Below are 26,296 nucleotides of genomic sequence, written 5' to 3'. Positions count from 1 at the left end.
TAAAGTTTTTAAAGTTGTTTTAATGTATTTTAAGGTCTGTTTTTATAATGTTTTAAAGTGTTTTTAGTGCTTTTGTTTGCCGTCCTAGGCTCTTGCTGGGAGGAAGGGTGGGATATAAATAAAATAATAAATAAATAAATAAATAAATAAAAGGTCACCTTTGGACAACAATGATTGACAGTATGGTTAGAAAAAGCCCCCTCTCCCCTGAAAAGAAGGTAAAAACCACAGGATTTTCCACAAAAAGAGGAACATTTGTGTCATGTGGGATAAACAAACTATGTGGAAATGGGTAGACATCTTGGTAGAGGGGTGTGTTCTAAGAAGAGTAAGATCCAATCAATGCAGGAAAATGAGCATAAAATTAATAGTTAATTAGCGGGGTAGGAGTTTACTGGAAGTGGGGAGAAGAGAGTATTTAATTGGGAACTTGGGGACAAATTGTTGCCGTCAGCCTACTCTGAAACCTAGAGACGTATGTTGTCCACTTGGGGGAAGGAAAGGTGGCTCAAGGATCCTTGCTGTCTTTTAGTGTTTGTGATGAGTACGAAGTTTACTTTGCTTGCTGAGAAGTGTTGAGAGTGAGTTCTTGTGTTTGCTTCTATTTTTTCTGTTATCAATAACCTTCTTTCGAACGATTAGTCTTGCATTGGGTTCCTACTTTCGCTGGGTTTTAAGGAAGAAGGATATCTGCACCTAGAATGGATGCAGAGGTGATAGTAGGAACATTTGTGGTGCGTCCACACGGGCACTCCCTTCTAAACACTCCCCCTGCTGCTGAACTGGACCCAAGGGGGAAAACAGAAAAGAATATTGAGAAGTGACACACTGGAATCAAGGTACTCACTCTGAGTGGGCTAGACAAGGGAGAATATAAGATCATAAGAAGAGGCCTGCTGGATCTTGCCAGTGGCTCATCTAGGTTAGCATTCTGTTCTCAAAGTGGCCAACCCATGGACCCCAGAACAGGGGGGGCTCAACCCCCCCCAAGACTAAGGTTGGGTGGGCTGAGCCCCCCTGAAATGACCAGACAAAATTGATAGTGGTACAACAGTGTTCTTAAGTTCCGGCAAAAAATGGTTTCTTGCACTGCCACTACAAAGAGGTCATCAGAGCATGAGAATCCCTTCTGTAATCTATGGAGACCACACCAGGAATGCTAACAGATTACTGTGTTTATCTTGTTCTGTTTTCATCAAGATCTTTGCCTGGCAGCCATTTTAGGAACAGTTCCAGCCAGCAAACTGGAGCATGCTCAGTCTCCCTTTGCTATAGCAATATATCTGCCCTTTGGCCATTAGGTGGCAACATACTTAAACTACTCAGAATACTACACCTTCCCCCAGTTGCCTAGAGACCTGTGCTGAGATATTTGCATTTCTTCCCCCCAGGTTTCTGTCCCATTATTTTGGGTGTATTTTGTTCATAAAAGGGGCTTACACACCTTAGAAAGGAACACTTTCTCTTTAAAAGTACTTTAATTGAGCTAACAGAGGAAATGCTTCTTGGAGCTGGGAGAACTCAGGGAGGAGAGCTTTGCAGCAGCCATTTTTAATCTGTATGTTGGAGCCCTACTGAAGATTAACAACAAAGGCCTTCAACACAGTGAAACAGGCACTGTTAGAGGCGCCACATAATACTCATTCCGCACTTGTAAGGAACAATTCTTTGAGTGTGGCAGCACCTACTCTTTGGAACTCCCCGCCCCTTTACATTAGGCAGGCATCTTCGCTCTATTCTTTTCAGCATCTGCTTAAAACTTTTTTCTTTCTTTCGGTGAGCACGTTTAGACACATAGATGCTGATGTGTTTTAATATTTTTGGCCTGTTTTGCTTACAAAATGTTTTTAATTACATGTTTTTAACTTTGATTGATAATTTTCATCTCATTTGTAAACCACTTAGAGTTCTGTGTGTGTGTGTGTTCGGATAACCGAATTTCAAAAAATGGCTCAGTTCTCAAGTTGTTTCGGAAAGTGTGGATTTCATAAATTCAGGTCGAAATGCAAACTGAATAGAATTTCTCCCCCATGCCTAGCCCAGAGGCATTCTGTGGGCAAAGTAAGAGGACAGCTGGATTGCCTAGTGCTCCTCCTGTCAAAGCCAGCCAGGCCTGAGAGGTGTTGCTGCCGCTCTCCCTGCCAAAGCCCACTGCCTCTGTTTTGGCCATGACGTTCTTAGAGACACCATTGCAGCTGGGATCCAGCACCCCTGCCCCGTTAGTCTGTCAGGAAGGGTCTGCAAGGCTGCATCCCTGGTCCCCTCTGGAGAACCCCTTGCCGAGGGCCCTCTCAAACCGGTCCCCAGCACCCCATATATTAGTGTTCATCCCCACTGCGAAAGGCGGCAGACAACAGCATTGGGGTACAAGTAATCTGGTACAACACATGACGACAAATGGAAAGTCAGTCAAAATGGACTTTATTGATAAATTTAGAACGTGAAAATACAATATATCTTTACAACAAAACAGTCCAAGGAACATACACAAAGCAACAAACGGTGCTCCCTCCCTCCCTCGCTGTCCAGAAAGCATTTTGATTCTTTCTATTCCAGATTTTCTATCACCAGCTCTTCTGGAAAGGAAAGAAGGGAACAGAAGTGAGTCTTAATTATGGCCACTTTAGTGGACTTTGCAGATCCAGAGCCAGTATCCGGCATGCTTGAGCAGCTGATGGGGGCCCATATCTTGGTTGGGACCAATGGGGCTGCCATTCACCCACCCCCATCATCCTCTCCCTTCTCAGATCATCTGGTCCCCTCCTGCTACAGTCGTTGGTCTTCACTACTGAGGGAGGGCATTACCACAGCAGCCGGCAGCTGCCACTCCGTCCTGTCCCCCCCACCCCACCCCACCCCAATTTTTTTGGCCTCGGGGCAGGAGGGCTGGCATTTCCAGACCCCACAATTTGAGAGGTCAGCTGGTGTTATGGCTAAGAGTTGGGGCACCCTCATGCCCCAAAGAGGCTACAGGCGATGTCTTTCGGGTGGAAAGTGAGGCCTGTGGCTTGGCTGTCTGCTTCCAGGATGGAGATCTTACCTTCACTGGTTCGGGAGCAGAGCCAGGACAACTCGGGAGGGATGATGGTTCTCACAGACTCCAGCTGTAGAGAGAAGAAAATGCTACATCAGGTCCTTTTTCCAATCCCAAAAATCAAAGTGTGGGTACCCCAAAGCAGGACTAAGGGAGATTCAGCTCCTCAGTGCCACTCCTTGCCTGAGAGAGCCTTTGTGAGCTCTGCCGCCTCGTGGGCAGAGGTTGAAGGGCAGCTCCAAAGCAGAGGGCAAAGAATGCCACCTCCATCATCTGGGTCCCATTCTGGACCCACAGGGAGACCCTGTGTCCCAGAGAGCAGGCTGGAAGGTTCTCATCTTTCGTAAGCTGCTTTGAGACCCTCTTGGGGCCATAGAGTACAAGTACTCTAAATCAACACATAAAGGTGAGATACTTACGGTCAGGTCTGGGAATGTGAGTGCGTCGGCCAGCAGCCATTGGAGGCTACTGGCCGCCAGGTCCCTTTCTTTTTTGTCCTTTCCCTCTATGTAAATGCGCAGGTCCTGTGGGAGGAAAGAGCAGTTCAGCATCAGGGGACCAGACAGGCTGCCACCACCAGTCACCAAGGCATTTCCCCCACTAGTCGAGGGAGATCCCAACCCATCTGAAAGGACTGCCTTCTCTGACATGGCCCAGTCCAAAATCTGCACTGGGGCCTTCCCCCGGGTGCCCCACCCAGTAAGCTTGGGTGCCTGGCCTTGCACATCATGCTCAAGGCTACTCTGCAGCATGTTGCCAGACACGTGGCACAGTGTGGCAGGGTGTTCAGCTTGCCTGCCGAAAGGGAAGGGGCCCGAGGGGTGCCTGGTGGGTACTTCTGCTGAGAAAAGGTGTGTAGGGGGGGTGATGCCTCCCTACCAGGCTCTGCTTCAGTGACACATACCCTCCCAGCACACTTACTTCAATTATGCTTGATAAAGTTTCAAGGGAGGGGGCCTCCGATAGGAGGCCCCTCAGCATCAACTCAAAAATCGCCTGGAGATCCTGATGGCGAAGACAGTTTTCATCGAGGTGGATCCGTAGATTCAGGCGGGAGATGATGTGGAAGGGGAAAAAAGAAAGACAATCGATTTTTTAGCAACGGCGATACTCAAGGAACCTGGCAGAACAGAGAGAGGGGCCAGACTGAGAACCATCTTCACTAACAGAGTCCACTCAAGGGCTTCCATCTGCGGAACTGGCATGGCTAAAGTGCTCCCTAATACTTGTCCTGTGCTTGGAAATTGCTCTTTTGGGTGGCAGCGCAACACCTACTCTTTGGAACACCTTGTCTATTGACATCAAGTGGTGCCTTTGTTGTATCCCTTTCAGGGGCTGCTGAAATAATTTCTGGTTAAGCAAACCTATCCAAGCATATCGATATTGATATGCTCTTCTCTCTTTTTAGTAAGCAGCAGTTTTGACTGTGTTTTAAATGTTTTAAATTTCTTGTTTAATCTGTTTTCATTAATAATCCTGATGTTTCTTGTAAATACTTAGCGGCTTTGAATAGGGCATACTTTCTTTTAAATGTGGAGCACAGTTTTTAAAAAATCATTGTATATAAACAGTTCTGGAAACTCTCAGGAGATATATAGAAATCAAAACGCAAGAAAAATGATCGAACAACAAAGAATTTACCTCGTTGTCATCCTCAGTAAATTCAATCAATTCATAGATCGAATAGAATATTCCCTGGATAATCGTTCTTTTCATTTGTGTGGAAAACAGAGGCTTCATTAAACTGGCAGGATAGAGGAGGAAAGATGAGGTGGATTTCCCCAAAGACCTGTGGACAGTCAACAGGGGGTGTTGGGAGCCCCAAGCCCCCCCCATGCCTCTCTTACATATTTGCATACTGAGATATCCCTCCCCCCCCAAGAAGAAGAAGCCTGGGCTATGCCTCACACCAAGATGAGGAGGGGCCTGGACTGGTGTTTGCTCCCTCTGCCCCCAGAGTTAGCCAACCGAGGCATCTCAAAGGACTGGCATTGGAGGCAGAGAGAACAGACACCAGCCCAGGACCAGAGTCAGGATCAGGCCTGACCCACAGCCAAGCCCAGCAGATCTGGGGCTCTTGAGATAGAGACCCTCAAGTTGGACATGGACCTCCAGGGTCTGTGTCCTCAAAGCCTCCACATCACCCGAGGAACCAACCCCCTTCGTGCTAGGGATCCCCTACAGAGCCCTTCAATTCTAGCTTCCAAGTCAGAGGCCTGCTGCCCCTTTAAGGTATTCCTCTCCACAAGGAAGGATCACAAGCCAAGAGGGCTGGTCTGGCCCCAAAAGCATAAAAGCTGCCCAGTCCTTTGCCCCATCCTGCCTCCCTGCTGGCTCTGACTACTACTATGACTGTGAATAAATATCTCCATCCCATCCCCTGTCAACAGCACACCTGAGATAAAAAATGGCCTCCATAGACATTCTCAGTATGCTGGAGGGGTCCAGGAAATCATCATGCTTGTCGACGATGTCCTGAGAAGAGATCAAGGAACAGAAGGGTCAAGTCGGTGTCCCATGGATTCGGGAGGGCTGCTCCAGCCCCAACCTCAGGGACTGACTTCACTTGAAATAGGAATTTCCCTTCGAAATGCCTGCAAAGTCCTCCCCTTTGCTGGTCCCAAAAGGGTACCTTCCACAGAACTTGACCCACAACCCATCCCCAGACCTCCTCCTGCCCACCTCCCCGCAGGATTGCTCACCCTGCCTGCATCCCACTCACCACAATGGTCTGAGCTACCAACTCTTTGTCGTATGGGACAGTATCCTGGCCGCTCGCCCGGGTGTCTCTGCAGGTGGAGGTGACGCAGAAAAGGAAGTACTCCTGCGGGGTGACTTCCTGAAATTGGAAGAATAGTCAAGGAAGAACACGTTGGTTCCAATGGGGGTCTGCCGGGTCCCAGGGGAGCAAACGTCCAGAATGGGTTTGGGGGAGGAGGAGGCAAACTCCTGCACCAAGAGCTTTTGTGCCCGCCCTCCACTTCTGCTCCCTACGATACTAACCTCAGGCAAGGGGGCAGCGTTATCCACCTGCGGTTCTGCAAGCTCCTGCGCCAAGAGCTTTTGTGCCCGCCCTCCACTTCTGCTCCCTACGATACTAACCTCAGGCAAGGAGGCAGCATTATCCGCCTGCGGTTCTGCAATGGAAAGAGGACAAGTTGTGAGGAAAGGTTCATTCCTCACCTGCGTTATTCTAACATCTTTGTGTTGATCTTTCCACTTTTTCTGTTCCATCTCTCCACTCTGTCCCCAACCCTTTCAAAGCTCTCCATGGCTTCCATCCCTTCACTCCTGATGCTCCTCCTCAGACCCTTTGCTGGGGAGGGACCTCACCATCTCCTGGCTGAGCTCCAGATGGCCCCCTATGCTCCCTCCCTGCCTGCCTGCCTGCCACCTTCCCCTCACATCTTCATCTCACTCGAAGGCCTTCCCTTGGGCCAGGGCATCCAACTCCTCCTCTTTTTCACATTTGACACCCTCCTCCACCACCACCACCCCGCGTTTCTTTCAGGTGTCATGCCTTTTTTCTGTGTTGTAAGGCAGGAGGCATATAAAACGGTGCCTGGAGTGGACAGGGAGAGCGTTTTCTCCCCCTCTCATAATGCTTGAGCCCAGTGGGGACATCCGGTGAAGCAGAAGGGTGGCAGCTTCAGGACACAGAAGAGGAAGGGCTCCTTCCTCACACAGCACTGCATCGCTCAAGGATGGAGCTCCCTCCCACTAGATGTGGGGATGGTGGCTGCTGGTGAAGAGGACTACAGGAATTCAGGGAGGAGAAGGCCATTGATGGCTCCTAGTCGAGGTGGCGGTGCATTCCCCCCAGAAGAAGAGACAGTGTGCCTCTAAATAGGAGCAGTTGTTGGGAATATCAAGTGAGAGAGGGCTCCCGGAATGGGTTCCGTTGTGGGCTTTGTCCCTGCAGCACCGGGTTTAACCATGGTGGGAACAGGCTGCTGGACTACAGGGGTCTTTGGTCTGACCTAGCAGGGCTTTTCATGATCACCAGGTTGCCCTCCTCACAGATTCTCCCACGCCATCCTCACCTTCTCCCTCCCCACAAAAAGGGCACACCTGCTGACAGAGGCAGCCTCACCTGGCTTGGCTTTGCGTACTGCCGCAACCCGATTCCTTCTCCATTTTAGGCACGGGCACTTCCACCTCTTGGGGGAAGCCTCCCCTAAAGGGACAACCTTGCTGGTGCGCGCCAGGAGACTCCGCAGGCATTTAAACCTGAAAGAAACAAGAGAGAGGACCAATTCAGGCCTGCAGCCAGAAGCGTTGGGGTAGGGGGCTCTTCGAGCCCAGCACTGGTCAGTGCCTGGATGGGAGACCGCCTGGGAACCATATGTAAGCCGCCTTGGGTTTCTATCATGGAAAAAAAGGCGGGGTATAAATGTAATAATAAATAAATAAATGAATAATAGATAATAATAATGGATGTACTCAAAGAAGACTTAGAGGAGAGTCCTCCTGCTCTCTGCAGCTCAGGAGATGGTGGCGGCAGGCCTTGTATGGACCATTAAGGTACGTCTGGACTCTACAGAGCAGGAGGACCGCTGCCTTTGTATCCTCCAGGGATGCAGGCCACGTGAGGGACCCCGGGTGCTCCCCCCAGGATTTGAAGAAAAGTAGAAGAAACCCTACTTACATTTTCTCCATGTTTAAACCTCTCGGATGACAAATTAAAAAGAAACGGAAAGAAAGAAAAATGAAAATAGAAATCAAATCAAAGCCAAACTCTTCTCTCTGCTCTCTCTAACTCCTCCTACTCTCCTCCACACCACCTCCACTAAACCCACGCTGGACACCTCAGCTTGGCAGCTTTTATACCAGCAGCAAGAGGTGCAACAAAGGAGAGTGGCTCAGTGTTACCTTGGCAAGCCACCTGCCCTGACAGTGGGCATTGTTCCTGCAGAGCCTGGCTGCTGCTTCAGAGCTGGGAGGCACCTGAGGTCTTGTCTGCCAGCTTGCTTCACTGTCTCTCTTTCTTTCCCTGTCTCCATTTCTCTAATGACCAATCATGTTATTCTCCATTAAGCCACATTTCTAAAGGAAGACCATCCCAACCTCCCTTTATATACCCTAGAAAACTCACACCTTCCAACAGCTGTGTCTCAGGCAGAGCTTGGAAAAGTTCCGTTTTTGAACTACAACTCTTAGCTTTCATTTTTTAAAAAAAAATAACTTTCTAGGTGATCTGGTTCAAAAGATATAAACCAAAAGGTCAGCCGTGCCCCCTGCAACTTCTGTTCCGTACCGGCTGCTCTAATCCCGGCCCTTTCAGGTGTCCAGCCAATAAGTGATTCACAAGATCTGTTGACCCTCAGGCAATAGCTAAACCCCATTTCAAGTTCTGAGCACAGTTTCCTTTTCCTGCTTATCTCACATCAGGAATTCACTAAACATATTTTTTTCAGCAGTATAAAGAGTACTTTACCATCTACAGGATCGGTATTTGCTTCTGAGTAAGCATGCATAGGATGCACTACAACAGAAGATCGCAGCAGAATCTTGATAGGCATAAACGTGCACATGCCACCTGGCGCCCGGCTAGCCCTTTAGGTGGCCCGGATTCTCAGCTTTAATTTAAAAAAAAATTAAGTTTGTAGGTGGTCCGGTTCTCGAGATATACATAAAAACGTCAGCTGCCGCCCCCCGACTGTTAAATCTTTCTTTAAACAGTACTGTATAGCACTTCGTAGCTTTAACCCCGCCCATTCAGGATTGCAGCCAATCAGGGATTGTGTTTTAGTTTCATTGACCTTAGGCAGTTTCTAGAAAACAAAATGGTGGTTTCACCCCCTGTTTATCTGGAAATCTCATAAATTGGGTAAGTATATACATTTCAGTTTTTTTTCCTCTTGTGTGCAGGAGTCAGATATTGGGCAGTGTTTTGAAAACCTTCCCAATACTTGCTTTTTGTAAAAGCAATGCTAATCCCATATGCCCAGAGTAAATCCCATTGAATTCAATAGGACTTACTTTTGAGTAGACATGGTTATGAATGTGCTGAAAATCAATGGGACTTTGGAGTGAATGTAAAAAAGAATTGTGTTTGTGCCCTCCAGTCCTATTTTAAAACAAGTAGGCAGGGCTTACTTAGGTATTACAGTTTTTATTCTCTGTAGGAAACTAATACTGATTTTTTAAAAACTAATACTGATTTTTCTGCAATGACCAACTGGTTTGATAATAAACGATTATATGGGCTGTATGTATTTATACATCTGCAGTGTGTGCGTGTGCGTGTATGGAGTCTTTCCAACACCCCTGTGAGGTAGGGTTGGAAACCAAGGCAGCTCACAACAAGAAATAAAGCCATTTAAAATCCAATAACCATAAAAACAAGTATAAACAGTTGCAAAACAGCGTAAAGTGGCATGATTCGGAATTTTGGGTTGTGTGAATGAAGTTGCTTATCATTTGAAGTTGCATTTCTGTCCCTGTTTGAGTAAGCCCCACTGAATACGCTGGGACTTGCTTCTGAATAAATAAACCTAGGATTGCACTATAAATATCTTTACAGTTTGTGTAAATAATAAATACATTTGATAGTCATGCTTATATAAATATTTCTTCATTTATCGTATTTTTGGTTTTTGGTTAGGAATCCTGACTGGTTGTGAGATGCTTAGTTTTCTGCCTTACTCATAGGAATCTTGTTGTGGTTGGTATGGTATTGCATTTAGGAAAGTGTTACTGCCTTTTGTGTTGTTTTTTTCCTATTTGCATTTCACTTATCTTTAACCTCACTCCGTTACAGCCATAGAAGCAACAGCAGCATATGCAAGGTAATTAACTCCCATTAGTGATAAGAACAAGAATTTATAATTATTATTTCAATTAAAACAAGAGGCTTATCAATACTTTGAAGAGGACCAGATATTTATTTTCTTTCTGAGCCCAGGACTGGGTCTTTTATGATGCCCGGGGGGGGGGGGGGGGCGGAGCAGGAGAGTAGTCGATAAGACAGACATCCTGCCATTGGTAATCTAATTAGCAAGGTATGTGTGGGGTTGTTGCACACTTCCAGGCCCAGTTTCATTTTGAGTATGGAGGTGGAACCTGTGTAGATGTGGTTGATCAAAGGGAGAAGAAATTTTGAGTTAAGCAAAGCTCTGCTTTTATAAAACCTAAGAAACATACAGATACTTTGAATGTCTGAGTGCCTGCACCAGTGGAATACTGGAGGAACTTGTAAAGCTTGCTGCAATGGTATTTACAACTGAGCATGTTGTGTGAAAGACTCCTTTTCCTAACATTTTGGCTTCTTGTTTTTCTCCACCCACCACAACTTTGAAATATATCGTATATGGTTAACCGTACTGCTGCCCTGACTTACTTTGTTTGTTGCTATTTTGTGTTTTTATTATGTTTTATATTGATTGTGTATTTTTATTGTTTTTATTATATTTGTAAGCTGTGCTGAGCTCTGTTTTTAACAGCAAAAGGGCAGGATATAAATTCTCTTAATCAATCAATCAATACTCCATAGTGTTGGAAACTAGAGTCTAGGCATTTAAGGCTAAAAATGTTGCTTTAAAAAAAAAGATTTCTCACATCTTTCCCCAGTTTTTGGTGGTAATTCCTAGGCACAAAAACAAAACAACTGGACAATCCAAATATTAACATGCAAATAATTTGCATAATATGCAAATAATTTGCATAATATGCAAATTAACCTGCCCGGATTTGTGGAACTGGAATATTGCAACCCTACTTAGGGTACAATCCTGTACATACTTACCTGGAAATAGATGCTGTTAAACTCAGTGGGACTTCTTCAGTAAACCTGTATCATGTTGCACTGCAACATTAGTTTAGTTGTGTTAAATTTGTATACAGTACCACTTTCCACTAAAAAAGTCCTGAAGTGATTTATAACCAAGTTTTATAACCTAAAGAGTGTTACATTCTCTTCTGGGTATTCCTCCAATGAGTCTGGTTGGGAACAGATATTAATGCAAAGATAGCCTTAACCTCTAGTTATGCATTTGTCTTTTTGGGGGTATAAATAGCTACTAGCCACAATGGCTGTCTCCATGACTGGAGGCAGTATGCTTCTGAAACGACAGGAAGGAAGATTCCTGTTGCACTCAGATCCTGATTCTGGGTTTCCCATAGGCATCTGGTTGGCCTCTGTGAGAACAGGCTAGTACTAGATGGGCCACTGACCTGATCCAACAGGATCTTCTTATGTCTTTCTCTATATAAAGGTTGAGAAGTGTGCTAATATAGGGTTAGCAAGAGCATACAAAGATGTAAGGTCAGCTTTCCACTTTATGTCTGTAACAGAGCCCTGGTTAAAAAAATGGGTGGGAGCAAAATAAAGAAGAAAACTTTTGTGATATAGTCAAAGCCTGTAAGACTTTTAAGGGAAATATTCTGCTTTACAGTATTCCATAGGGACAGCCGTCCCCTGAGCAAGTGCAACTAGCTACACAATGTCCATTTGAAGATCAAATAGCATGCTGTTCTGATTATGTTCTTTAAAATACCTGTGTCCTTGCAACACAAGAGTTATTCAAGACTAGAAGATAATTGTTTTATCAAGACCACCCAAAAGCATCCTGCTAGAGTAAGGATCTGTACCCAGGGCTCTCTAAGAAATGACCAACACACTATCCAGCAAATCTCACTGGATTTCTGCATCTCCAGGCATGCAGTGTCAGGCTGGGAATTACAGTGGGTCTCTTCAACTCAACCACAAATCAGAATTGTACAGTTGGAAGGAACCTCAAAGGTGATCTAGTCTAAGCCCCTGCCAATGCAGAAAATCCACAGCTACAGCATCCCTAATAGGTGGCCAGCTAGATCTGCTTAAAAACCTCAAAGAAGAGTTCACTATCCTCCAAGGCAGTCTGTTTCACTGTTAATCATATGTCTGTTGAGAAGTGAGCATAATTCACATAAAAGTAATCTGAAACTACTCAGCTTTGGAAAGTTTACAGGGCAATCTTCCTCTTTATCAGACCTATATTTTGGTCTAAAGTGGGCGTTCCATAAGTTGCTGATCTTTCATTTGTTCCTCAATGGATTTAGGAACAGAAAAACCAGTCTTCAGGGAGAATGGGATGTTGCTGAAGCGTATTAGGAAGCTATTTGCACACAAAAATCCCCTATGAAGATGACTAGAGTTAATTCAAAAAGATGGACTTGGTGGGAAACCCTATCTCTGGCACATCTCCCCTTTAAGGACCCTCAAGTTCTTTATGTCTAATATACCTCAGCTGTTGTGCAGCAAAGCTGTTCCTTATCTCAAGATTTGGAGGGATGGGCCACCTGCCCAGGAAAAGAGACAGACTTGTAACTCCCGTCTTTCAAGTTATGTTTACTTGAACTGCTGGGCTTCTGTTTTGCCATTTGGCTCCTACAACACTCCAACCCTGTGCCTGATTTGAGGAAAAGGGAACTGCTTGCTTAAGAGAGAAGAGACTGAGGGCTTCCATACTGGTGTTATTTTGGGATGGATTCAATCACATACTGGCAAATTCAGGCTGTGCAATTAGATTTTGTGCTCTCATGCAATAAACTTGCTTTAAAAATGGACCTTTTGAGGTAAATGATGAGGAAATGCACTGGAATAACACTTGGTTGATGGAATGTCGTATAACTTTCCCACACACAAATCAGAATGAATGGTCAATAAACAGCAAACAATAAACAGGTCACCTGGAAGGGACCTTAGAATAGCCATCCCTCTCCAAAGTGGCCACTTTGCCTCTGTCAGGCACTTGGGGGGGGGGGAGCTGTCAGGAGCAGGCATGCTGCCAGAAAGAAACAATGGTTAGGTTAAAAAAAGTTAAAAAAAGAGAATCCTCATGGAACCCTTTTGGGGTACTTCAGATTACTGCACTCTGGGCATCTGTGGACTCTAGTTGCTACTAGGTGCTATTGTGTGGCTGCTGAAGAGGCAAAAAGCCAATGAATAAGAGTGGGGTAGTGGCCCCCAAATTATATGAGTGAGGAGAATAATCACCATTTCTGGCCTCCTCAGTATTAAAAATGGTGTCTGCCAGTTGTAAGGGTCTGTGTAGTGCCACAGGGTGTGACCGAGTGACATGAGTAGCTGCTTTGCTTGTCCCCCAGCCTGAAGGAGAAGATGTGTGGCAGAATACAGTATTAGTGGTGCTTGCCAGCCGCCTTTGCTTCAGCATCAACTGCTTTCCTGTTCCGGCAGGAGAAAAGCCAAGTGTGGAAGGTCAAGCCAGGTGAGGAATAGCTGTCTTCTTGACTTCAGTCTTTGGTGTTAGGGTCCAACAACACCATAGCCCAAGCCACTGCCTGAAATGGCACCTCTCACCCACAAAAGATGTAAGGTGCTGAAGTAAAATTCAAATGGTGTCACAAGAGCTCAGGTACACGTCAAACCAGAACCTTGCTGTCGGTTCTCCATTGGCTCTGACACGTTAGCAGAGAAGTAGAATAATTATTGATAGTTAACACTGCCATCAATCAATAACAAAGACTGCCCCACCTCAAAATTACTGGAGAATTAATTTGAAGGTTCCTTGAAATTTTACTTTGCTCAAGAAAGGACACAATCAAAATGCCCCCAAAGTCAAAAGACAGTATGATTAGATTAATACAACTGGCTCAGACAAATGCAACAAAATATATTCTTTTATTTTTCTTAACAAATTATATTCTTATACTATAATGAAGCAATTTTTGGTACAGAATTAATGTTACTGAATGTACAATGCTTAAGAATGCCACACCAGACAAATACTACATTTTGCAATAGCTTTTTGACTAATCCTCTCTAAATTCCTTGAAAAAAATGATATATTCTCTCTAGCAATCCCAGCATTTATTATTGTTGCAGTAAAGCATGAACTATAATCTTTCTTAAACTGCCTAGGCCTGAGAATTACAGCTGATTTTCTGAGCATATCCATCTGGATGGGACCCACTGAGGTTCATCCTGTGCTTGGTGCACAGTGGACAGTAGCTGCATGCAAGCCTCCTGTAAATCGTCATTCACAATAACCTGATCAAAGAACTGACCAAACAGAGTTTCCATTTTCTTAGCTGACTCTTCCATCTCCTGCAGATCTTCCTCCTACAGAGAACAGAACAACAAGAAGCTAAAGGCATAGTTTATATGCATGCCAAATAGTTGCATATTTTAAGACTAACATAATGATTGCTCTCAATATACATATGTATACTACATACAAAATTAAGTAAATAAAATTCATAAATCTTTAATAAAGAGATAGCCTGAATTAGATTTCAATTGTGCTTCAAAATAATTGATGAAATACAACTTCAGTTCTGATTTCCAATATCATGCATAGGTTCAACAGGATGCTAGTCTAATGCCCCTTTTGGCAGTTGCATTGTTCATTAATCTGTAGCAATTATTAGTTTGCTTTGAAATTGAATTTACTATCCTGCATTGATAAGCATAAGGTTAAAGGGTTTTAAAATATAAAAATGCACTGCCTTCAAGTCGATTCCAACTTGAGGCTGAGAGGCAGTAACCGGCCCAAGGTCACTCAGTGAGCTTCATGACTATGTGGGGATTCAAACCCTGGTCTCCCAGCTCGTAGTCCAACACCTTAACCACTACACCACACCGGCTCTCGTTAAGGCACATTCAAATGGATGGATTAGAATGAACTTTAACAATCAGAAGGCAAAGAGGACTTTGAGCCATGATATGGAAAGTACCGTTGGATTACAGTATCAGCTGGCATCCAGTTATATCCAAAAGACATAACCACAAGAACAGAGAACTAACTTCTTTACTTCAGATTTACAATAAATGAGTTCTTAAGGTTAAAGTGAATGTGAGCTTTTATCTATTGGTGTTAATAGTGTACAATTTGAATAAAAGTTTCTGGGCTTTTGTATATTACATTTAAGGGCGTCTCCAAGGAGGATGAAGAACCTGAGGTATACTAGAAGTCTAATAGATAGAGATAGTGGAGTGTGATCCTTTCTAGTTAAATAGTAAAGGAGTTCGATGTTATAGTGTTTTAGTTTAAATAATTTCAAGGGGGAATCAGAGATTGTGGATGCTTGCAACTAAGGCATAGGGTAAGAAGGAGATTTCAGGTAATTGATAGAAATTGTGGAGACCATGGATGAACATTTAATAAAGACCAAATGAAGGATTAGTTAGCAGTAATATTAAATGTCTCTGCACTGTTGGAGGGTTGCAAAGACCATCCTATTATTGTCCCTAGCAAGTTAAAATGAGGATGCTATTCCAATAAGCATGTGTAAGCTGATAAATACTATAAAATGTTGAAACAAGAGTTAATATAAGGTATAGTTTAAATCAAATCATTGATCTAAGGTTTATTTACGTATAGCTTATAGGTTATCATAAGGACAAGGCAAATATAGCATCAGATAAGGCTTTAATAAAGAAGGTGAGGCTGATCGGGCATGAATAAAACATCATAACTGTGTCTACTGTGTGGCGGTGAGGGCGGCAAAGAAGGCCCACTTCTCTGCCTCCATCACATCCTCAAGTAGCAGTCCAGTAGAGCTTTTCCGTATTGTCAGGGGTCTGTTGACATCAACTCCAAGAAATGGAGTTTTAGACCCTTCGGAGGCCCACTGTGAATTGTTTGCAAGGGTAAAGTTGCTCGCCTTTGTAGCTGTCTTGATGCCCCATCCACATCTACTGTAGTCCCCAATGAAGTGTCCAGTGCAACGTCTGCTGTAACTTCTTGGGAACGGTTTGAGTTGATGCGGTTTGATGACGGAGACAAGGTGCTTGCGACGATGCAGCCAGCAACGTGTCCTCTCGACCGTCGCCCTTCTTGGCTTATTAAAGCTTGTTGAGGGATCCAAGTGGATCTAGGGTGTGGTCAATGCATCGTGGGAGCGAATGATTGCAGCAGCCTTGAAAGAGATGGTGATCCGACCACTCCTGACCCATTGGTTTGTGACAACTACTGACCAGTTGCAAATACCCCCTTTTTAGGGAAGGTGATTGAGAGGGTTGTGGCGCAGCAATTGCAAGTACTCTTGGATGAAACAGATTATCTTGACCCATCCCAGTCTGGGTTCAGGCCTGGTTATGGGACTGAATCGGCCTTGGTCGCCCTGATGGATGACCTTTATCGGGAGGTCAGGGGGAGTGAGACCCTGTTGTTCTTACTTGATCTCTCAGTGGTTTTTGATACCATTGACCATGGTATCCTTCTGGGCCAACTCGGTGAGATGGGTATTGGAGGCATTGTTTTACAGTGGTTCCGATCCTATCTCCAAGGTCGCTCTCAGAGAATAGAGTTGGACGACTGTCTTTCGGCCCCCTGGCAGTTGTGCTGTGGGGTGCCACAGGGTATCATCTTGTCCCCCATGCTGTTTAACATCTATATGAAGCCCTTGGGAGCGGTCATCAGGAGATTTGGGGCGAGGTGTCAGCAGTATACTGATGATACCCAGCTCTATTTCTCCATAACATCTAACTGGGAGAGGCTGTGCAAGCCCTTGGCCACTGCCTGAACTTGGTGGTGGGCTGGATGAGGGCCAATAAATTGAATCTGAATCCTAGCAAGACGGAGGCACTGTGGGTTGGTGGTTCCCAAGTTCAGATAATTGGTCAGTTGCCTGCTTTGGATGGGGTCGTACTCCCTCTGAAAGAGCAGGTTTGTCGTCTGGGGGTACTCCTGGATCCATCTTTGTCACTAGAGGCTCAGGTGACCTCAGTGGCTAAGAGTAGCTTTTACCAGCTTTGGCTAGTAAGACAGCTGCAGCCATTTCTGGAACAGGATAGCCTGACCACTGTTGTTCACACACTGGTAATCTCCAGGCTGAATTACTGTAATGCACTCTATGTGGGGCTACCCTTGAGGTTGGTTCAGAGGTTGCAGCTGGTGCAAAATGCGGTGGTGAGATTGCTCACTGGGGCAGGGTATCGCCAACATGTCACCCCGCTGCTGAAAGAATTGCACTGGGTGCCCATTTGCTACCGGTCCAAGTTCAAGGTTCTAGTTTTGGTGTACAAAGCCTTGTACAGCTTGGGCCCAGGCTACCTGAATGACCGTCTTACCCCTTATATACCCAGTCAATCACTGCACTCTGCAGGTGGGGCCTCCTGCAGATACCATCTTATCAGGAGGTCCGTTCTGCACAACACAGGAAACGGACCTTTAGTGTGGTGGTACCTACCCTGTGGAATTCCCTCCCATTAAATATTAGACAGGCACCATCTCTGTTATCTTTTTGGCGCCTATTGAAGACTTTCTGCTTTCAACAAGCCTTTTCAGTTCAGACCTTATCCAGTCTGCGTCTGTGCTGGAACAGTTTAATATGTTTTTTTTAAAACAATATATTTTTAACCCTTATAAAAGATGTCATTAAAGCTTTAAAGTTTTTAAAGTTGTTTTAATGTATTTTAAGGTCTGTTTTTATAATGTTTTAAAGTGTTTTTAGTGCTTTTGTTTGCCGTCCTAGGCTCTTGCTGGGAGGAAGGGTGGGATATAAATAAAATAATAAATAAATAAATAAATAAATAAAAGGTCACCTTTGGACAACAATGATTGACAGTATGGTTAGAAAAAGCCCCCTCTCCCCTGAAAAGAAGGTAAAAACCACAGGATTTTCCACAAAAAGAGGAACATTTGTGTCATGTGGGATAAACAAACTATGTGGAAATGGGTAGACATCTTGGTAGAGGGGTGTGTTCTAAGAAGAGTAAGATCCAATCAATGCAGGAAAATGAGCATAAAATTAATAGTTAATTAGCGGGGTAGGAGTTTACTGGAAGTGGGGAGAAGAGAGTATTTAATTGGGAACTTGGGGACAAATTGTTGCCGTCAGCCTACTCTGAAACCTAGAGACGTATGTTGTCCACTTGGGGGAAGGAAAGGTGGCTCAAGGATCCTTGCTGTCTTTTAGTGTTTGTGATGAGTACGAAGTTTACTTTGCTTGCTGAGAAGTGTTGAGAGTGAGTTCTTGTGTTTGCTTCTATTTTTTCTGTTATCAATAACCTTCTTTCGAACGATTAGTCTTGCATTGGGTTCCTACTTTCGCTGGGTTTTAAGGAAGAAGGATATCTGCACCTAGAATGGATGCAGAGGTGATAGTAGGAACATTTGTGGTGCGTCCACACGGGCACTCCCTTCTAAACACTCCCCCTGCTGCTGAACTGGACCCAAGGGGGAAAACAGAAAAGAATATTGAGAAGTGACACACTGGAATCAAGGTACTCACTCTGAGTGGGCTAGACAAGGGAGAATATAAGATCATAAGAAGAGGCCTGCTGGATCTTGCCAGTGGCTCATCTAGGTTAGCATTCTGTTCTCAAAGTGGCCAACCCATGGACCCCAGAACAGGGGGGGCTCAACCCCCCCCAAGACTAAGGTTGGGTGGGCTGAGCCCCCCTGAAATGACCAGACAAAATTGATAGTGGTACAACAGTGTTCTTAAGTTCCGGCAAAAAATGGTTTCTTGCACTGCCACTACAAAGAGGTCATCAGAGCATGAGAATCCCTTCTGTAATCTATGGAGACCACACCAGGAATGCTAACAGATTACTGTGTTTATCTTGTTCTGTTTTCATCAAGATCTTTGCCTGGCAGCCATTTTAGGAACAGTTCCAGCCAGCAAACTGGAGCATGCTCAGTCTCCCTTTGCTATAGCAATATATCTGCCCTTTGGCCATTAGGTGGCAACATACTTAAACTACTCAGAATACTACACCTTCCCCCAGTTGCCTAGAGACCTGTGCTGAGATATTTGCATTTCTTCCCCCCAGGTTTCTGTCCCATTATTTTGGGTGTATTTTGTTCATAAAAGGGGCTTACACACCTTAGAAAGGAACACTTTCTCTTTAAAAGTACTTTAATTGAGCTAACAGAGGAAATGCTTCTTGGAGCTGGGAGAACTCAGGGAGGAGAGCTTTGCAGCAGCCATTTTTAATCTGTATGTTGGAGCCCTACTGAAGATTAACAACAAAGGCCTTCAACACAGTGAAACAGGCACTGTTAGAGGCGCCACATAATACTCATTCCGCACTTGTAAGGAACAATTCTTTGAGTGTGGCAGCACCTACTCTTTGGAACTCCCCGCCCCTTTACATTAGGCAGGCATCTTCGCTCTATTCTTTTCAGCATCTGCTTAAAACTTTTTTCTTTCTTTCGGTGAGCCCGTTTAGACACATAGATGCTGATGTGTTTTAATATTTTTGGCCTGTTTTGCTTACAAAATGTTTTTAATTACATGTTTTTAACTTTGATTGATAATTTTCATCTCATTTGTAAACCACTTAGAGTTCTGTGTGTGTGTGTGTTCGGATAACCGAATTTCAAAAAATGGCTCAGTTCTCAAGTTGTTTCGGAAAGTGTGGATTTCATAAATTCAGGTCGAAATGCAAACTGAATAGAATTTCTCCCCCATGCCTAGCCCAGAGGCATTCTGTGGGCAAAGTAAGAGGACAGCTGGATTGCCTAGTGCTCCTCCTGTCAAAGCCAGCCAGGCCTGAGAGGTGTTGCTGCCGCTCTCCCTGCCAAAGCCCACTGCCTCTGTTTTGGCCATGACGTTCTTAGAGACACCATTGCAGCTGGGATCCAGCACCCCTGCCCCGTTAGTCTGTCAGGAAGGGTCTGCAAGGCTGCATCCCTGGTCCCCTCTGGAGAACCCCTTGCCGAGGGCCCTCTCAAACCGGTCCCCAGCACCCCATATATTAGTGTTCATCCCCACTGCGAAAGGCGGCAGACAACAGCATTGGGGTACAAGTAATCTGGTACAACACATGACGACAAATGGAAAGTCAGTCAAAATGGACTTTATTGATAAATTTAAAACGTGAAAATACAATATATCTTTACAACAAAACAGTCCAAGGAACATACACAAAGCAACAAACGGTGCTCCCTCCCTCCCTCGCTGTCCAGAAAGCATTTTGATTGTTTCTATTCCAGATCTTCTATCACCAGCTCTTCTGGAAAGGAAAGAAGGGAACAGAAGTGAGTCTTAATTATGGCCACTTTAGTGGACTTTGCAGATCCAGAGCCAGTATCCGGCATGCTTGAGCAGCTGATGGGGGCCCATATCTTGGTTGGGACCAATGGGGCTGCCATTCACCCACCCCCATCATCCTCTCCCTTCTCAGATCATCTGGTCCCCTCCTGCTACAGTCGTTGGTCTTCACTACTGAGGGAGGGCATTACCACAGCAGCCGGCAGCTGCCACTCCGTCCTGTCCCCCCCACCCCACCCCACCCCAATTTTTTTGGCCTCGGGGCAGGAGGGCTGGCATTTCCAGACCCCACAATTTGAGAGGTCAGCTGGTGTTATGGCTAAGAGTTGGGGCACCCTCATGCCCCAAAGAGGCTACAGGCGATGTCTTTCGGGTGGAAAGTGAGGCCTGTGGCTTGGCTGTCTGCTTCCAGGATGGAGATCTTACCTTCACTGGTTCGGGAGCAGAGCCAGGACAACTCGGGAGGGATGATGGTTCTCACAGACTCCAGCTGTAGAGAGAAGAAAATGCTACATCAGGTCCTTTTTCCAATCCCAAAAATCAAAGTGTGGGTACCCCAAAGCAGGACTAAGGGAGATTCAGCTCCTCAGTGCCACTCCTTGCCTGAGAGAGCCTTTGTGAGCTCTGCCGCCTCGTGGGCAGAGGTTGAAGGGCAGCTCCAAAGCAGAGGGCAAAGAATGCCACCTCCATCATCTGGGTCCCATTCTGGACCCACAGGGAGACCCTGTGTCCCAGAGAGCAGGCTGGAAGGTTCTCATCTTTCGTAAGCTGCTTTGAGACCCTCTTGGGGCCATAGAGTACAAGTACTCTAAATCAACACATAAAGGTGAGATACTTACGGTCAGGTCTGGGAATGTGAGTGCGTCGGCCAGCAGCCATTGGAGGCTACTGGCCGCCAGGTCCCTTTCTTTTTTGTCCTTTCCCTCTATGTAAATGCGCAGGTCCTGTGGGAGGAAAGAGCAGCTCAGCATCAGGGGACCAGACAGGCTGCCACCACCAGTCACCAAGGCATTTCCCCCACTAGTCGAGGGAGATCCCAACCCATCTGAAAGGACTGCCTTCTCTGACATGGCCCAGTCCAAAATCTGCACTGGGGCCTTCCCCCGGGTGCCCCACCCAGTAAGCTTGGGTGCCTGGCCTTGCACATCATGCTCAAGGCTACTCTGCAGCATGTTGCCAGACACGTGGCACAGTGTGGCAGGGTGTTCAGCTTGCCTGCCGAAAGGGAAGGGGCCCGAGGGGTGCCTGGTGGGTAATTCTGCTGAGAAAAGGTGTGTAGGGGGGGTGATGCCTCCCTACCAGGCTCTGCTTCAGTGACACATACCCTCCCAGCACACTTACTTCAATTATGCTTGATAAAGTTTCAAGGGAGGGGGCCTCCGATAGGAGGCCCCTCAGCATCAACTCAAAAATCGCCTGCAGATCCTGATGGCGAAGACAGTTTTCATCGAGGTGGATCCGTAGATTCAGGCGGGAGATGATGTGGAAGGGGAAAAAAGAAAGACAATCGATTTTTTAGCAACGGCGATACTCAAGGAACCTGGCAGAACAGAGAGAGGGGCCAGACTGAGAACCATCTTCACTAACTGAGTCCACTCAAGGGCTTCCATCTGCGGAACTGGCATGGCTAAAGTGCTCCCTAATACTTGTCCTGTGCTTGGAAATTGCTCTTTTGGGTGGCAGCGCAACACCTACTCTTTGGAACACCTTGTCTATTGACATCAAGTGGTGCCTTTGTTGTATCCCTTTCAGGGGCTGCTGAAATAATTTCTGGTTAAGCAAACCTATCCAAGCATATCGATATTGATATGCTCTTCTCTCTTTTTAGTAAGCAGCAGTTTTGACTGTGTTTTAAATGTTTTAAATTTCTTGTTTAATCTGTTTTCATTAATAATCCTGATGTTTCTTGTAAATACTTAGCGGCTTTGAATAGGGCATACTTTCTTTTAAATGTGGAGCACAGTTTTTAAAAAATCATTGTATATAAACAGTTCTGGAAACTCTCAGGAGATATATAGAAATCAAAACGCAAGAAAAATGATCGAACAACAAAGAATTTACCTCGTTGTCATCCTCAGTAAATTCAATCAATTCATAGATCGAATAGAATATTCCCTGGATAATCGTTCTTTTCATTTGTGTGGAAAACAGAGGCTTCATTAAACTGGCAGGATAGAGGAGGAAAGATGAGGTGGATTTCCCCAAAGACCTGTGGACAGTCAACAGGGGGTGTTGGGAGCCCCAAGCCCCCCCCATGCCTCTCTTACATATTTGCATACTGAGATATCCCTACCCCCCCACAAGAAGAAGAAGCCTGGGCTATGCCTCACACCAAGATGAGGAGGGGCCTGGACTGGTGTTTGCTCCCTCTGCCCCCAGAGTTAGCCATCCGAGGCATCTCAAAGGACTGGCATTGGAGGCAGAGAGAACAGACACCAGCCCAGGACCAGAGTCAGGATCAGTCCTGACCCACAGCCAAGCCCAGCAGATCTGGGGCTCTTGAGATAGAGACCCTCAAGTTGGACATGGACCTCCAGGGTCTGTGTCCTCAAAGCCTCCACATCACCCGAGGAACCAACCCCCTTCGTGCTAGGGATCCCCTACAGAGCCCTTCAATTCTAGCTTCCAAGTCAGAGGCCTGCTGCCCCTTTAAGGTATTCCTCTCCACAAGGAAGGATCACAAGCCAAGAGGGCTGGTCTGGCCCCAAAAGCATAAAAGCTGCCCAGTCCTTTGCCCCATCCTGCCTCCCTGCTGGCTCTGACTACTACTATGACTGTGAATAAATATCTCCATCCCATCCCCTGTCAACAGCACACCTGAGATAAAAAATGGCCTCCATAGACATTCTCAGTATGCTGGAGGGGTCCAGGAAATCATCATGCTTGTCGACGATGTCCTGAGAAGAGATCAAGGAACAGAAGGGTCAAGTCGGTGTCCCATGGATTCGGGAGGGCTGCTCCAGCCCCAACCTCAGGGACTGACTTCACTTGAAATAGGAATTTCCCTTCGAAATGCCTGCAAAGTCCTCCCCTTTGCTGGTCCCAAAAGGGTCCCTTCCACAGAACTTGACCCACAACCCATCCCCAGACCTCCTCCTGCCCACCTCCCCGCAGGATTGCTCACCCTGCCTGCATCCCACTCACCACAATGGTCTGAGCTACCAACTCTTTGTCGTATGGGACAGTATCCTGGCCGCTCGCCCGGGTGTCTCTGCAGGTGGAGGTGACGCAGAAAAGGAAGTACTCCTGCGGGGTGACTTCCTGAAATTGGAAGAATAGTCAAGGAAGAACACGTTGGTTCCAATGGGGGTCTGCCGGGTCCCAGGGGAGCAAACGTCCAGAATGGGTTTGGGGGAGGAGGAGGCAAACTCCTGCACCAAGAGCTTTTGTGCCCGCCCTCCACTTCTGCTCCCTACGATACTAACCTCAGGCAAGGGGGCAGCGTTATCCACCTGCGGTTCTGCAAGCTCCTGCGCCAAGAGCTTTTGTGCCCGCCCTCCACTTCTGCTCCCTACGATACTAACCTCAGGCAAGGAGGCAGCATTATCCGCCAGCGGTTCTGCAATGGAAAGAGGACAAGTTGTGAGGAAAGGTTCATTCCTCACCTGCGTTATTCTAACATCTTTGTGTTGATCTTTCCACTTTTTCTGTTCCATCTCTCCACTCTGTCCCCAACCCTTTCAAAGCTCTCCATGGCTTCCATCCCTTCACTCCTGATGCTCCTCCTCAGACCCTTTGCTGGGGAGGGACCTCACCATCTCCTGGCTGAGCTCCAGATGGCCCCCTATGCTCCCTCCCTGCCTGCCTGCCTGCCTGCCACCTTCCCCTCACATCTTCATCTCACTCGAAGGCCTTCCCTTGGGCCAGGGCATCCAACTCCTCCTCTTTTTCACATTTGACACCCTCCTCCACCACCACCACCCCACGTTTCTTTCAGGTGTCATGCCTTTTTTCTGTGTTGTAAGGCAGGAGGCATATAAAACGGTGCCTGGAGTGGACAGGGAGAGCGTTTTCTCCCCCTCTCATAATGCTTGAGCCCAGTGGGGACATCCGGTGAAGCAGAAGGGTGGCAGCTTCAGGACACAGAAGAGGAAGGGCTCCTTCCTCACACAGCACTGCATCGCTCAAGGATGGAGCTCCCTCCCACTAGATGTGGGGATGGTGGCTGCTGGTGAAGAGGACTACAGGAATTCAGGGAGGAGAAGGCCATGGATGGCTCCTAGTCGAGGTGGCGGTGCATTCCCCCCAGAAGAAGAGACAGTGTGCCTCTAAATAGGAGCAGTTGTTGGGAATATCAAGTGAGAGAGGGCTCCCGGAATGGGTTCCGTTGTGGGCTTTGTCCCTGCAGCACCGGGTTTAACCATGGTGGGAACAGGCTGCTGGACTACAGGGGTCTTTGGTCTGACCTAGCAGGGCTTTTCATGATCACCAGGTTGCCCTCCTCACAGATTCTCCCACACCATCCTCACCTTCTCCCTCCCCACAAAAAGGGCACACCTGCTGACAGAGGCAGCCTCACCTGGCTTGGCTTTGCGTACTGCCGCAATCCGATTCCTTCTCCATTTTAGGCACGGGCACTTCCACCTCTTGGGGGAAGCCTCCCCTAAAGGGACAACCTTGCTGGTGCGCGCCCGGAGACTCCGCAGGCATTTAAACCTGAAAGAAACGAGAGAGGACCAATTCAGGCCTGCAGCCAGAAGCGTTGGGGTAGGGGGCTCTTCGAGCCCAGCACTGGTCAGTGCCTGGATGGGAGACCGCCTGGGAACCATATGTAAGCCGCCTTGGGTTTCTATCATGGAAAAAAAGGCGGGGTATAAATGTAATAATAAATAAATAAATGAATAATAGATAATAATAATGGATGTACTCAAAGAAGACTTAGAGGAGAGTCCTCCTGCTCTCTGCAGCTCAGGAGATGGTGGCGGCAGGCCTTGTATGGACCATTAAGGTACGTCTGGACTCTACAGAGCAGGAGGACCGCTGCCTTTGTATCCTCCAGGGATGCAGGCCACGTGAGGGACCCCGGGTGCTCCCCCCAGGATTTGAAGAAAAGTAGAAGAAACCCTACTTACATTTTCTCCATGTTTAAACCTCTCGGATGACAAATTAAAAAGAAACGGAAAGAAAGAAAAATGAAAATAGAAATCAAATCAAAGCCAAACTCTTCTCTCTGCTCTCTCTAACTCCTCCTACTCTCCTCCACACCACCTCCACTAAACCCACGCTGGACACCTCAGCTTGGCAGCTTTTATACCAGCAGCAAGAGGTGCAACAAAGGAGAGTGGCTCAGTGTTACCTTGGCAAGCCACCTGCCCTGACAGTGGGCATTGTTCCTGCAGAGCCTGGCTGCTGCTTCAGAGCTGGGAGGCACCTGAGGTCTTGTCTGCCAGCTTGCTTCACTGTCTCTCTTTCTTTCCCTGTCTCCATTTCTCTAATGACCAATCATGTTATTCTCCATTAAGCCACATTTCTAAAGGAAGACCATCCCAACCTCCCTTTATATACCCTAGAAAACTCACACCTTCCAACAGCTGTGTCTCAGGCAGAGCTTGGAAAAGTTCCGTTTTTGAACTACAACTCTTAGCTTTCATTTTTTTTAAAAAAATAACTTTCTAGGTGATCTGGTTCAAAAGATATAAACCAAAAGGTCAGCCGTGCCCCCTGCAACTTCTGTTCCGTACCGGCTGCTCTAATCCCGGCCCTTTCAGGTGTCCAGCCAATAAGTGATTCACAAGATCTGTTGACCCTCAGGCAATAGCTAAACCCCATTTCAAGTTCTGAGCACAGTTTCCTTTTCCTGCTTATCTCACATCAGGAATTCACTAAACATATTTTTTTCAGCAGTATAAAGAGTACTTTACCATCTACAGGATCGGTATTTGCTTCTGAGTAAGCATGCATAGGATGCACTACAACAGAAGATCGCAGCAGAATCTTGATAGGCATAAACGTGCACATGCCACCTGGCGCCCGGCTAGCCCTTTAGGTGGCCCGGATTCTCAGCTTTAATTTAAAAAAAAATTAAGTTTGTAGGTGGTCCGGTTCTCGAGATATACATAAAAACGTCAGCTGCCGCCCCCCGACTGTTAAATCTTTCTTTAAACAGTACTGTATAGCACTTCGTAGCTTTAACCCCGCCCGTTCAGGATTGCAGCCAATCAGGGATTGTGTTTTAGTTTCATTGACCTTAGGCAGTTTCTAGAAAACAAAATGGTGGTTTCACCCCCTGTTTATCTGGAAATCTCATAAATTGGGTAAGTATATACATTTCAGTTTTTTTTCCTCTTGTGTGCAGGAGTCAGATATTGGGCAGTG

The 26,296-nt window shown here is 46.3% G+C and overlaps 1 protein-coding gene across 1 annotated transcript; it reads right to left on the bottom strand.

The window, feature by feature from the left end:
- Window positions 1–2,547: 2,547 nt before the first annotated feature.
- On the bottom strand, window positions 2,548–25,408 carry LOC133376103 (uncharacterized). Its single transcript, XM_061607510.1, has 18 exons — window positions 25,278–25,408; window positions 24,501–24,637; window positions 23,407–23,540; window positions 23,126–23,242; window positions 22,799–22,878; window positions 22,043–22,145; window positions 20,821–20,925; window positions 13,951–14,099; window positions 7,907–8,041; window positions 7,128–7,264; window positions 6,038–6,171; window positions 5,757–5,873; window positions 5,430–5,509; window positions 4,676–4,778; window positions 3,956–4,039; window positions 3,454–3,558; window positions 3,041–3,104; window positions 2,548–2,576 (listed from the first exon to the last, which is right to left on the bottom strand). Exons 1-18 carry the CDS (start codon window positions 25,406–25,408, stop codon window positions 2,548–2,550), a joined length of 1,944 nt encoding a protein of 647 aa, XP_061463494.1.
- Between the last annotated feature and the right edge of the window lie 888 nt (window positions 25,409–26,296).

The sequence above is a fragment of the Rhineura floridana genome, chromosome 2, assembly GCF_030035675.1.
Source record: "Rhineura floridana isolate rRhiFlo1 chromosome 2, rRhiFlo1.hap2, whole genome shotgun sequence".
NCBI classification, from domain to species: Eukaryota; Metazoa; Chordata; class Lepidosauria; order Squamata; family Rhineuridae; genus Rhineura; species Rhineura floridana.
Note: the sequence above shows the minus strand (reverse complement) of the source record. Positions and strands in the feature narration are given on the sequence as shown.